This window comes from Salvelinus fontinalis, chromosome 24 (genome assembly GCF_029448725.1).
Source record: "Salvelinus fontinalis isolate EN_2023a chromosome 24, ASM2944872v1, whole genome shotgun sequence".
Lineage (NCBI taxonomy): Eukaryota > Metazoa > Chordata > Actinopteri > Salmoniformes > Salmonidae > Salvelinus > Salvelinus fontinalis.
This window is the reverse complement of record NC_074688.1, coordinates 26226834-26240786: the sequence shown is the minus strand read 5'-3', so window position 1 is coordinate 26240786 and position 13953 is coordinate 26226834. Positions and strand designations below refer to the sequence as shown.

At 44.1% G+C, this 13953-nt stretch overlaps 1 protein-coding gene across 9 annotated transcripts in view; it reads right to left on the bottom strand.

Moving 5' to 3' along the window:
• LOC129822558 (elastin-like) overlaps positions 1 to 13953 on the bottom strand; it is a 117926-nt gene that overhangs the window by 91882 nt on the left and 12091 nt on the right. For all 9 annotated transcript variants that reach the window (XM_055880871.1, XM_055880876.1, XM_055880877.1 and 6 more), the window contains exon 2: positions 1274 to 1342. In XM_055880871.1, coding sequence (XP_055736846.1) covers positions 1274 to 1342 — 69 coding nt within the window. The remainder of the gene's footprint in view (positions 1 to 1273; positions 1343 to 13953) is intronic.

Sequence of the window (13953 nt, the reverse complement as noted above, 5' to 3'; positions counted from 1 at the left end):
GGGGTGATACGGGATGGAAGACCAACACTTGAGCTTAGGGACTTACATCAAAGGAAGGGACAGAAAAATACCAAGATCATTTAAATCTGAGTGGTATCAATGGAAAGACTGGCTCTGTGGACAACATCCGTTGAGAGGACATTTTCTGCACTGAAAGGGATACCGATCAAGGACAACTCTCGTCCCTTGCCATCATCGAGACCGAGAGACTTTTAAAACTGAAGGGGCCAACAGGGAGGAGTTTTACAGTTCAGTCACTGATGTCTTCAACCAGAAGGATAGAAGCCAGGCGGTTGGGCTTCGTTTACAAGTAGGCCTAAATGTACAGTAGCGCCGTCTACTATTATTAAATTATGGTAGAGTGTCTGGCTACTCTACCACAAAGGCCTGATTGGTGGAGTGCTGCAGAGATGGTTGTCCTTCTGGAAAGTTCCCTCATCGCCACAGAGGAACCCTAGAGTTCTGTCAGAGTGACCATCGGGTTCTTGGTCACCTCCCTGACCAAGGCCCTTCTCCCCCGATTGCTCAGTTTGGCCAGGCGGACAGCTCTAGGAAGAGTCTTGGTGGTTCCAAACTTCATCCATTTAAGAATGATGGAGGCCACTGTGTTCTTGGGGACCTTCAATTTTTGGTACCCTTCCCCAGATCTGTGCCTCAACACAATCCTGTCTCGGAGCCCTACGGACAATTCCTTTGACCTCATGGCTTGGTTTTTGCTCTGACATGCACTGTCAACTGTGGGACCTTATATAGATGGGTGTGGGCCTTTCCAAATCATGTCCAATCAATTAAATTTACCACAGGTGGACTCCAGTCAAGTTGTAGAAACATCTCAATTTCAAGTCTCATAGCAAAGGGTCTGAATAGTTATGTAAATAACGTATTTCTGTTAAAAAAAATATATCAATTTGCAGACATTTCGAAAACCTGTTTTTGCTTTGTCATTATGGGGTATTGTGTGTAGATTGCTGACAAATGTGGAAAAAGTCAAGGGGTCTGAATACTTTCCGAAGGGAAAGGATTGGGATATAGCTAGCTATATCCCAATCAGTAACGCTGTGAGTGTAGCGCTGTGAATGTGTGCATTTTTGAAAGTGCTGTTTTTAGATGGGTTGTGGTTGTTAGATGATTATCTTTGAGATTGTGTCATACAGATGAACACAGTCACAAAAATCTGCTTTATGAGTGTGTGTGTGTGTCACTGTACTTTTATCTAAAGAGACATGTTGTGTAATGTGTTGCGCTGTGCAGTTGTAGGTAGCTGATATATTACCTGGGTAGAGACCAGCACCTGGTCCAGCACCTCCTGCTCCAACTCCAGCACCAGCCGGCACGTACACACCTGGAGAGACAGACCGGTAACATACCTGGTCAGTGACAGCTCTGTATGACTTCATGACACTAATCTAATGGTCCAACATGTAGACCGCAATCCATCGTTTTTAAAGGACTATATTCCAAACCTCAGTCATGACCAATACTCAAACCCATGACGAAACTACGGTACAGTAAGAGGTCAAGGCAAAGTCAGATTATCAAAAAATGCATTGTTTTAAGCAAGCAGTGAGATGAGGTACTGCAGTTGGAGGAACAGGGAACATTTTGGTGCATAGAGGGAGGTTTGGCCATGGTTTTACGTAACATGCTGTGACATTGTAAAACGTTTACTGCCACCATTGCCACATCAATGTTCTCTCTCTCTCAGCCCCAAGGAGAACTTCAGCAAGTGAGACGTCAGTGCAACTCAACAAGGGAATCAGCAAGAATGTTTGTCTCCTACAGGCTACAGGATTCGGAAATATACTGTAAGAACCCTCTAACTGTAGGGAGGGAAGAAGGGAGAGAGAGAAAAAGAGACGGCGAGAGGTGTGTGTGTTAGAGAAGGAGAGTGAAGTACAAGAGAGAAAGAGAGAAAGAAAGAGAAAGAACGAGAGCGAGACAGAGAGAGAGAGAGAGCGAGACAGAGAGAGAGAGAGAGCGAGACAGAGAGAGAGAGAGAGCGAGACAGAGAGAGAGAGAGAGCGAGACAGAGAGAGAGAGAGAGCGAGACAGAGAGAGAGAGAGAGCGAGACAGAGAGAGAGAGCGAGAGCGAGACAGAGACAGAGAGAGCGAGACAGAGAGAGAGAGCGAGACAGAGACAGAGAGAGCGAGACAGAGACAGAGACAGAGAGCGAGACAGAGAGCGAGACAGAGACAGAGACAGAGAGCGAGACAGAGACAGAGACAGAGAGCGAGACAGAGAGCGAGACAGAGAGCGAGACAGAGAGCGAGACAGAGAGCGAGACAGAGACAGAGACAGAGAGACAGAGAGACAGAGACAGAGACAGAGAGACAGAGAGACAGAGACAGAGAGAGAGAGAGAGAGAGAGAGAGAGAGAGAGAGAGAGAGAGAGAGAGAGAGAGAGAGAGAGAGAGAGAGAGAGAGAGAGAGAGAGAGAGAGAGAGAGAGAGAGAGAGAGAGAGAGAGAGAGAGAGAGAGAGAGAGAGAGAGAGAGACAGACAGACAGACAGACAGACAGACAGACAGACAGACAGACAGACAGACAGACAGACAGACAGACAGACAGACAGACAGACAGACAGACAGACAGACAGACAGACAGACAGACAGACAGACAGACAGACAGACAGAGAGAGAGAGAGAGAGAGAGAGAGAGAGAGAGAGAGAGAGAGAGAGAGAGAGAGAGAGAGAGGAATACAAAAGGGGATACTTGTGGCATACCCCAGCCAAAGAAAGCTATGAAGAAATGGAACAAAGCACATTAATAATTCAGCTCATGTAGTCGTGTTTCTGGTGGAAAGTTAACATAAACTGTGAAAATCTGCACTGAAGCATGACACTGTGCCTGCCGAAGACCACACTGAGTCACTCATCTGGACAGAGGTTAGCGAGGACAACAGAGTCAGTCATATTCACATAAATCCCCCAAATCGCCTGATTAGAAGAAAGGGAAAATATTTAGTCTATCTGGTCTGTTTTTGTTTAACAGAGAAAATCTATTCTCAATCAAACTCAGTACATGCCATCAGGGATTTGTATGGTTATGCTACGGAGCTAGAATTCTTAACATGGTTTTTATGACGGTGCATGTTGTTTTAAAAACACAATGTTTGGGAGTGTAAATAGGGGTCGGTTTGAGTGATGGTTTATTTGAAAGAGTTTGGCGGCCGTGTCCTTGGAAAACAAATGAGCTCATAGTTGAAGCGGTCCGAGACAGATCAGAGAGAGGATGCTCTCTAGCCCAACTGCTCTTAATTGAGACGGTGAGGGAGTTGGATGATGGGAAGAAGAGGCGATCGGGTTTCCTTACAGTTTGGCCTTGGGGTCTTAATGGCTGGCTGAGTAGTAAGAACTTGCTAAACAGACAAGGCCCAAGGTCCTAAGGGAAAGAAGAGGAAAATGTGCACATGGCTGAATGGTCAGAGAGGGCTGTCCAGGGCACAGCATTACACTCTTAGAAAAAAGGTGCAATCTAGAACCTTTTACACAGAGGGTTCTACATGGAACTCAAAAGATTTTTACCTGGAACCAAAAAGGGTTCTCTTATGGGAACAGTCGAAGAACCCATTTGGAACCCTTTTTTCTGAGTGTACAACGTTTCACAAAATGACTGCATACTCTGAGGATGCTGTACAGTACCAGTCAAAAGGTTGCATACACCTACTCATTCAAGGGTTTTTCTTAATTTTTACTATTTTCTACTTTGTAGAATAATAGTGTAGAATAATAGTGAAAACATCAAAACTATGAAATAACACATTTGGAATCATGTAGTAACCAAAAACGTGTTAAACAAATCAAAATATGTTTTACATTTGAGATGCTTCGAAGTAGCCACCCTTTTCCTTGATGACAGCTTTGCACACTCTTGACATTCTCTCAACCAGCTTCATGAGGTAGTCACCTGGGATGCATTTCAATTAACAGGTGTGCCTTGATAAAAGTTAATTTGTGGAATTTCTTTCCTTCTTAATGCATTTGAGCCAATCAGTTGTGTTGTGACAAGGTAGAGGTGGTGTACAGAAGATAGCCCTATTTGGTCAAAGACAAAGCCCATATTATGGCAAGACCAGCTCAAATAAGCAAAGAGAAACGACAGCCCATCATTACTTTTAGACATGAAGGTCAGTCAATGCGGAAAATTTCAAGAACTTTGAAAGTTTCTTCAAGTGCAGTCGCTAAAACCATCAAGCGCTATGATGAAACTGGCTCTCATGAGGACCACCACAGGAAAAGAAGACCCAGACTTACCTCTGCTGCAGAGTATAAGTTCATTAGAGTTAACTGTACCTCAGATTGTGGCCCAAATAAATTCTTCACAGATTTCAAGTAACAGACACATCTCAACATCAACTGTTCAGAGGAGACTGCATGAATCAGGCCTTCAATGTCGAATTGCTGCAAAGAAACCACTACTAAAGCACACCAATAAGAAGAAGACTTGCTTGGGCCAAGAAATATGAGCAATGGACATTAGACTGGAGGAAATCTGTCCTTTGGTCTGATGAGTCCAAATTTGAGATTTTTTGGTTCCAACCGTCATGTCTTTGTGAGACACAGAGTAGGTGAACGAATGGTCTCTGCATGTGTGGTTTCCACCGTGAAGCATGGAGGAGGAGGTATGATGGTGTGGGGGTGCTTTGCTGGTGACACTCTCTGTGATTTATTTAGAATTCAAGGCACACTTAACCAGCATGGCTACCAACACACCTCCAGGCTGTGTAAGGGCTATTTGTTCAAGAAGGAGAGTGATTGAGTGTTGCATCAGATGACCTGGCCTCCACAATCTCCCAACCTCAGCCCAATTGAGATGGTTTGGGATGAGTTGGACCGCAGATTGAAGGAAAAGCAGCCAACAAGTACTCAGCATATGTGGGAAATCCTTCAAGACTGTTGGAAAAGCCTTCCAGGTGGAGCTGGTTGAGAGAGTACCAAGAGTGTGCAAAGCTGTCACCAAGGCAAAGGGTGGCTACTTTGAAGAATCAAAAATATTTTGATTGAACACTTTTTGGGGTACTACATGATTCCATATGTGTTATTTCACAGTTTGGATGTCTTCACTGTTATTATACAATGTAGAAAATAGTAAAAATAAATAAAAACCCTTGAATGAGTAGATGTGTCCAAACCTGTGACTCATACTGTATGTGTGAGTGTGCAAGTCAATGGATTGATTTGTGTGTGTGTGTGTTCTTAAATATGTGTATGCTTACTTGTGTCTGTCCACTCCAGTCTATTTGGCTATATGAGTGTGTGTTTGTGTTCCACCCTCCTCTCTCAGCTCAGTGGATGCCATGCCAGCTCCATGACAGAGCCCCCAGGAAGTGTCCTGTACTTTACCAGCAGGGTAGAATGATTGTTCTCCACTTCAACCCAACATGCCAGACTCTCATTTCACAATCAAAGGGAGGATTTCCTGTCCCAGGGTTGAGAGGGAGGGCAGATGGAGTGAATGTAGTGTTTGCTCCAATTTTCCCCTGGTCAGAAGCCCATCATATCGTAACTACTGTACTGTAGCTACCCCACCATACTACTGGGCAGGGCGGAACCCAGTAAGGGGCACTGGGTTCACAAGAACCAACCCAATAAGGTACTCATTGACCTGAGCTAAGAAATGTGAACTATGCTGACTTACAGTATCAAGTCATTGGTTTCTTATCACTGTTGAGCTCAAACTCAAAGTAATTCTCTAAGAATTTTTGGGGGAATGCGTGTGTTTGTAGGTCATACCAGAGGCAAAGGAGACTGGCATAATTAGAACGCAACATGCAACAATTTCAACGATTTTACTGAGTTACAGTTTATATAAAGAAATCAGTCAATAGAAATAAATGAATTAGGCCCTAATCTATGGATTTCACGACTGGGAAGGGGTGCAGCCATGGGTGGGCCTTGGAGGGCATAGGTCCAGCCACTTGGCAGCCAGGCCCATCCACTGGGGAGCCAGGTACAGCCAATCAGAATGAGTTTTTCCCCACAAAAGGGCTTTATTACAGACAGAAATGCTCCTCAGTTTCAATCAGCTCTCCGGGTGGCTGGTCTCAAACGATCCCGCAGGTGAAGAAGGCGGATGTGGAGGTCCTGGGCTGGCGTGGTTACACGTGGTCTGCGGTTGTGAGGCCGGTTGGACGTACTGCCAAATTCTCTAAAACTATGTTTGAGGCGACTTATGGTAGAGAAATGAACATTCAATTCCCTGGCAACAGCTCTGGTGGACATCTGTGCAGTCAGCATGATAATTGCACGCTCCCTAAAAACTTGAGACATCTGTGTTGTGTGACAAAACTGCACATTTTAGAGTGGCCTTTTATTGCCCCCAGCACAAGGTGCACCTGTGTAATGATCATGCTGTTTAATCTGCTTGCTTCTTGATATGCCACACCTGTCAGGTGGATGGATTATCTTGGCAAAAGAGAAACGCTCAATAACAGGGATGTTAACAAACTTGTGCACAGAATTTGAGAGTAATAAGCTTTTAGTGTCTATGGAACATTTCTGGGATCTTTTATTTTAGCTCATGAAACATGGGACCAACACTTTACAAGTTGCGTTTATATTTTTGTTCAGTGTAAGTAACCAAAAAGTTACCAGTAACCTGATTTAAATCCCATATGGGTGGTAAAGTAGTTTCTATCCGGTCTTCACTGTGAACATAACATGCAATCTTCTGCATTAGCAATCTATATAGTTTATAAGCCAAACATGGGAGAAACAAAAGCATACGATTTCATGGTTTCTCATGAAACGGATCTGCCTTACCTCTGAGGCACTGGAAAAACATCTTATTTAGGCTACAATGTTGAACCATGTTTTGGCATCCTCCGTTAGTCAATAACATTGCTCCGATTGTTTTGAGTTCAAGTTGAATGGGCTCGTTTTGTCCACGAGACTTAAGCGAACAGATTTAGCTCTATAGGGCGTTTTTTCTCTGTTTAGTTTACAGTTTGAGTATCAGCCAGAGGAATAAGCACTGACATGTTTACCGACCATTAGCTGGCCATGAATTTTAATAAAACCAGACCAAACAAATCCATAACTCGAGAGCCGAATACAACTGAAAACCTCTTTTACAAGCCTGTATGTCTGATGGTCTGTTCATTGAAAACCTATGCAGGCCTATAAGGGCCCGAGTTTATTGCAAAGTTGTAAAACAAAAAAATTAATTGTAATGACTGAATGGCAAACAAATTAGTGGTTTAATAGAGCAGAACTTGTTCTCCAATCCAAAGTCGCACGCACACACTTAGCTAATTGCTAGTACTCTCCACCCCTTGTTAAAACCTTAGTGAACCATTAAGACTCCTCTCCCGTCTCCAACCTCTGGATCTGAGAGCTTTCAGAGATCTTTAGGCTAAGCCTGAACAAGTATCTGGGCAGAGGAGTAGACAATGAATATGACAAGACTCCTCTCCAGTCCAGTTAGCTACCATTAATTTTCCCGTTAGGCAGCTCTGCAAGCGTTATAATGGCAAAATACGTTTTTTAATGAACAAATAACGTAATTAACTGCCATCATGCCCGGTATGAACTTCCAAAAAAGATCTAAATGTACAAGCAACCGGAAAAATGTCTTGTCTGGAAAGAATATATTGTTTTCACCAAGTGCGCACATGCCAAATTCACCTCTCGGAAAGATCACTGTAAAATTGTACCCTATATTGTCTACTTAATATACAGTGCTGTCAGAAAGACACAGGCATCATTCTTAATTCAGTTGCCTGAGAGGAATGAAACCACTCAGGGATTTCACCATGAGGACAATGGTGACTTTAAACAGTTACAGAGTTTAATGCCTGAGATGGGAGAAAAACTGAGGATGGATCAACAAGATTGTAGTTACTCCACAATAGTAACCTAAATGAATGAAAATATTCCAAAACATGCATCCTGTTTGCAATAAGGTACTAATGTGAAATTGCAAAAATTAATACAAAGCGTTATGTTTGGGGCAAATCCAACACAAGACATCACCGAGTACCACTCTTCATATTTTAAAGCATGCTAGTGGCTGCATCATGTTATGGGTATGCTTGTCATTGGCAAGGACTGGGGAGTTTTTTGGGGGATAAAAAGAACCGTAATAAAGCTAAGTACAGGAAAAATCCTAGAGGAAAACCTGGTTCAGTCTGCTTTCCAACAGACACTGGGAGACAAATTCACCTTTCAGCAGGACAATAACCTAAAACACAAGGCCAAATATAGACTGGAGTTGTTTACCAAGACGACATTGAATGTTCCTAATTGGCCTAGTTACAGTTTTGACTTAAATCAACTTGAAAATTTATGTCAAGACTTGAAAATGGCTGTCCAGCAATGATCAACTACCAATTTGACAGAAGTTGAAAAATTAAAAAGTGAATAATATGCAAATATTATGCAGTCCAGGTGTGCAAAGCTCTTAGAAACGTACCCAGAAAGACTCACAGCTATAATTGCTGCCAAAGGTGATTCTAATATGTATTGACTCAGGGGTGTGAATGCTTATGTAAATTAGATATTTCTGTACTTAATTTCCAATGCATTTGCAAAAATGTTGACTTTGTCATTATGGGGTATTGTGTGTAGATGGGTGACCCAAAAAATATGTTTAATCCATTTTGAACTCAGGCTGTAACACAACAAATATGGAAAAAGTCAATGGGTATGAATACTTTCTGAAGGTACAGTACATCACCAAAAAAAAAAAGTTTGTTTGTGAATTAAATTAATTATACAATGAATGATGTAATGATTACCTTAACTCCCGTTGATTTAGTGCATGTGTAATAAAAAATGGATCTTATGAGTATTTCACAGCAATGATCAGACTGGCGTGTTTTCTTCTAATCCCTTTTCCTTGATCGTAAGACAAATGATGGCGAGCAATTTAAACCAACTGGAATTGAAAAAATAAACAACAATTATTGGGCCATATTTTTACTGCAGGTTATGATTAGCGTAACCTTGGGCCTTCACTGAGGCACATTTAATTTCTTCCCAGACCATACATAAAATACACACTTCTACAAATCAGATGTACTGTTGGACATGTCTCCATATCACATTTTGTTGATTAGTCAGGGGTTAACAATGAGAAATAAAATAAGCATGCCATAAAGCATTTTTTAAACTAAGCAGTTACACAATTCTTTCAGATTCCTCAATACAATGTTATGAGCTATTACCAAAAGTCTGATCTACTGCTCAGGTTTCCACACTTCAATTAGTGTATTTATCTAAAATCATTCATGTCTGTCATCATTTTATGCACTGATGTTTAACAGTAAAATGCTTTCTAATGACCTTGGAGAACTGGCTTGGAGAACTGTCTCAGAATCACATTTTAACATCACTTTCCCAGTTTTATGTGAAGAACACTTCAAAACGGAGATATAATTAGATATTTCTCTGTCCGTGTTAAATATACAAAACAAAACAAAAAATTGGGCCATTTTGTGTTGTTGTTGACTTTGCACATGAGTGCCAAATTACTCTCATGTAGAGACAGCGTTTTGCCACATGCCGTCAGAGCAGAATTCCATGACAATGTCAGAGTCATTCATCTGGGAAGACTTCCCATAACCTCCATGGAAGACCCTATCGGACTGGAATTATGTGCCTCTGCAAACAAACACTAACAACCGTAAGAATATATGAATACTTTCTGAAGGCACTGTACTTACATTAAATATTATTGCATTACGTGTAGCGCATGAAACAACAGGTTGATATGACATTCATCCACTGCTGTAAGTGATCAAATGAATGATCTTTCGGGATACTGTACTGCTGCTGGTTCAGCCAACCTGTACATGGAAGTAATGACTGATTTTATCGGAGGCGCCGAAGAGGTGGATTTGGCGCATGCACACTTGGTCAAAAACAATACAGATTCTTTCCAGACAAATACTTTTTTCAGTTGCTTGTCAATTTTTATTTTGAACTTTTTTGGGCAGTACATAACAGTGGTAAATGACGATAGTTGCTCAGCGAAACTCCATATTTGGTGAGAAACAAACGTATTTTGACATTATAACGCTTGCAGAAGTGTCTAATGGGAAAAAGAATGGTAGCTAACTGCACTCTTAGAAAAAAACGTGTTATCTAAAAACCTAAAAGGGTTCTTTCGGCTGTCCCCATAGGAGAACAAGTATCTGGGCAGAGAAACGAGAATCTGGTTCCAGGTACAACACTTTTGTGTACAATGTAGAACCCTTTACACATAGGATTCTACATGGAACTCAAAATATTTCTACCTGCAACCAAAAGGGTTTCTAGCTGGAACCAAAAAGAGTTATCCTATGGGGACAGCTGAGAACCCTTCTGGAACCATTTTTACTAAGAGTGTAGAGAGGAAACTCGTCATATTCATAATCTCTTCCTCTGCCCAGATACTGGTTCAGGCTTAAATAAACTGTGTCTAAATATGTTTGGAGTGTTCCAGAAACCTGACATTTACGGAATTAACACCTTCCATCTGTTTATTCATCACACCATCCATCCCTCCTGTAAATGAAAGTGTGTCTGTGTCTGGTAAAGCTTGTGTGGCCAGCAGCAGGTCCAGGTCACCCTCCCTCCCAGAAGGTTCTCTGTGGCTAGACTAACTTAATATCAGCCTTCCTATTCTGACTGCAGTGAAAAAGGAGGCTGACATCAGTCTTAAAGGAGGCTGACAACCTGAGACCAAGATCTACAGAGCAGTGCAGCAGAGCAGATTGGAGCAGACTCCCTCTTTCCTGGTACTAAGCATCAACAGCTATCGGACATGTTGCGTCTGGCCTACATTTTGTCACATTGTAGCATTATATTTTCCAAAACATTTAGCGAGAAAAGGGAGGGGGGAGTTGGGTCAAAGAAAAGAAAGCGTGAAAAGAGTACATTTTGATGACAGAAGAACTCCCTGCCTCTCTTCATCCACCTGTCTTCCCTTCCTCCCCTCCCCTCCCCTCCCTCCTACGGAATTCAAGGCACCAGCCTATCTGACACACACATCTGTGGAGCAGAGCATAAATGTAAAGTATGCAAAGTCAAATAAACAAACGACATACAGATGGCACTATTTTAAATGGAGGCAGAATTCTGGCACTAATTTTCAGCCTTCCAATGTCTCTCGGCTGAGACAGAACCTACCTACCGGGAGGTTGACATAGTGCATGATCTCTCCCCTTCATAGGTTCAAAGAGGCAATGTCTATGAAAAATAAAATAAATAAGGTTTTGCAACAGCTGCAAATTCCTTCTTCCTTCGTAAGGTTTGAAGATTTTATAGACGTTGTATTGAACATGACAGGAACGTAAACTACAGAATGGCAGTCTGAACTTAACAGAGCAAATTGCAGTTTGATTCCAAATAAACTTACTTCATCTCTTCTTACACAATCTGTTAAAAGTACAGAGCAAAACTAAGTATGTAATGAATAGTGTGCATATTGCCTATAATAAGACTAGATGTTTCAAGGATATACGTTACTTTCAATAACCATCCAAGGTAACTTGAATTTTTATGTTCAGAAAAGGACATTAAATCATGGGATATTTACCCAAGATTTACCTTCATTCTGGCAAGCATAAGTACACTATAGTTTGTTACTACAGACTTACAGGGTATGAAGAAAAGTACAAGATGTGTAACTTCCAGTCTTTTCTAAATGTGGACCAGATATTTCAGTTAAGTTCGAACAGGTCCCCACTACTCTCATTTCATAAACTAGGCTAAAATGTATGTGGTATGGGACCAGGTCCAAATCTATAGAACACAGAGGGTTTTCTTTAATGGAAACCTCTCTAAACTTCAGTTGAGTGTGGTGTAGTGCAGGGAAGCCAGCTTGGGCCTGTAACAGTCCTGACCTATTTATGTTAGTTTTTATGTGTTTATGGTCAGGGCATGTGTTTTGGGTGGGCAGTCTATGTTATCTGTTTCTATGTTGGTTTCGGTTTGCCTGGTATGGCTCTTGATTAGAGGCAGGTGGTTTGCATTTTCCTCTAATCAAGAGTCATATTTAGGTAGGGCATTCTCACTGTTTGTTTGTGGGTGATTGTCTCCTGTGATGTCTTCGTTATGTTAGATGTATTCACTTTTGGAGCTGTTTGGCTGTTCGTATGTTTCGATGTCCGTTCCTGTTCGTGAGTTTACGTTTGTCCATGTAAGTTTATGTTCAGGTTGCGTGTACGTCGTTTTGTTATTTTGTAAGTTTTGAAAGTGTTTTGTTTTTGTTTAGTCTACGTCGTATTTGTAATAAAAATGGCTTATTTCCCTGACTCCGCATTTTGGTCCGAAGATCCTTCTCTCCTCACCTCATCCGAGGATGAGGAGAGCGACAGCTCTTACAGAATCACCCACCAAAATACAGAGACCAAGCGGTATGGGAATGCTCGACGGAGCAACAAGGACTTTTGGACTTGGGAGGAGATCCTGTCTGGTAGAGGACCCTGGGCGCAAACTGGAGAACATCGCTGCTCTCGTGAGAAGAGTGAGGCAGCCACAGCCCAGGAGCGGTGGTTTAAGGAGGCAGCTAGGAGACGTGGATGGAAGCCGGAGAATCAAGCTCGAAACCGGAATTATGAGGGGACACGTCTTGCACGGAAGCCCGAAAAGCCTGTGAGTAACTCCCAAAAATTTCTTGGGGGGGGGCTAAAGGGTAGTGGGCCAAGGGCAGGTAGGAGACCTGCGCCCACTTCCCAGGCTAACCGTGGAGAGCGGGAGTACGGGCAGACACCGTGTTACGCAGTAGAGCGCACGGTGTCTCCTGTACGTGTGCATAGCCCGGTGCGGGTTATTCCACCTCCCCGCACTGGTAGGGCTAGATTGGGCATTGAGCCAGGTGTCATGAGGCCGGCTCAACGCGTCTGGTCTCCAGTGCGTCTCCTCGGGCCGGCATACATGGCACCTGCCTTACGCATGGTTTCCCCGGTTCGCCTGCATAGCCCAGTGCGGGCTATTCCACCTCGCCGCACTGGCAGGGCGACCGGGAGCATTCAACCAGGTAAGGTTGGGCAGGCTCAATGCTCAAGAGAGCCAGTACGCCTGCACGGTCCGGTATTTCCGGCGCCACCTCCCCGCCCCAGCCTAGTACCTACAGTGCCTACATTACGCACTAGGCTACCAGTGCATTTCCAGAGCCCTGTTCCTTCTCCACGCACTCTCCCTATAGTGCGTGTATCCAGTTCAGTGCCTCCAGTTCCGGCCCCACGCACTAAGCCACCTGTGCGTCTCCTAAGTCCTGTACACACTGTCACTTCTCCCCGTACTAGTCCTGAGGTGCGTGCCCTCAGCCAGGTGCCACCAGTGCCGGTACCACGCACCAGGTATAGAGTACGCTTTGAGAGTTCAGTGTGCCCTGTCCCTGCTCCACGCACTAGTAGGAGGGTGCTTATCATTAGCCCGGTGCCTCCAGTTCCGGCACCACGCACCAGGTCTACAGTGCGCCTTATCCGGCCAGAGCCATCCGTCTCCCCAGCGCCATCTGAGCCATCCGTCTCCCCAGCGCCATCTGAGCCATCCGTCTCCCCAGCGCCATCTGAGCCATCCGTCTCCCCAGCGCCATCTGAGCCATCCGTCTCCCCAGCGCCATCTGAGCCATCCGTCTCCCCAGCGCCGTCTGAGCCATCCGTCTGCCATGAGCCTGCAAAGCCGCCCGTCTGCCATGAGCCTGCAAAGCCGCCCGTCTGCCATGAGCCTACAGAGCCATCCGCCAGACAGGAGCCGCTAGAGCTGTCAGCCAGACAGGAGCCGCTAGAGTCGTCAGCCAGACAGGATCCGCCAGAGCCGCCAACCAGACAGGATCTGCCAGAGCCGCCAACCAGACAGGATCTGCCAGAGCCGCCAACCAGACAGGATCTGCCAGAGCCGCCAACCAGACAGGATCTGCCAGAGCCGCCAACCAGACAGGATCTGCCAGAGCCGCCAGCGAGCCATGAGCAGCCAGAGCCGTCAGAGAGCCATGAGCAGCCAGAGCCGTCAGAGAGCCATGAGC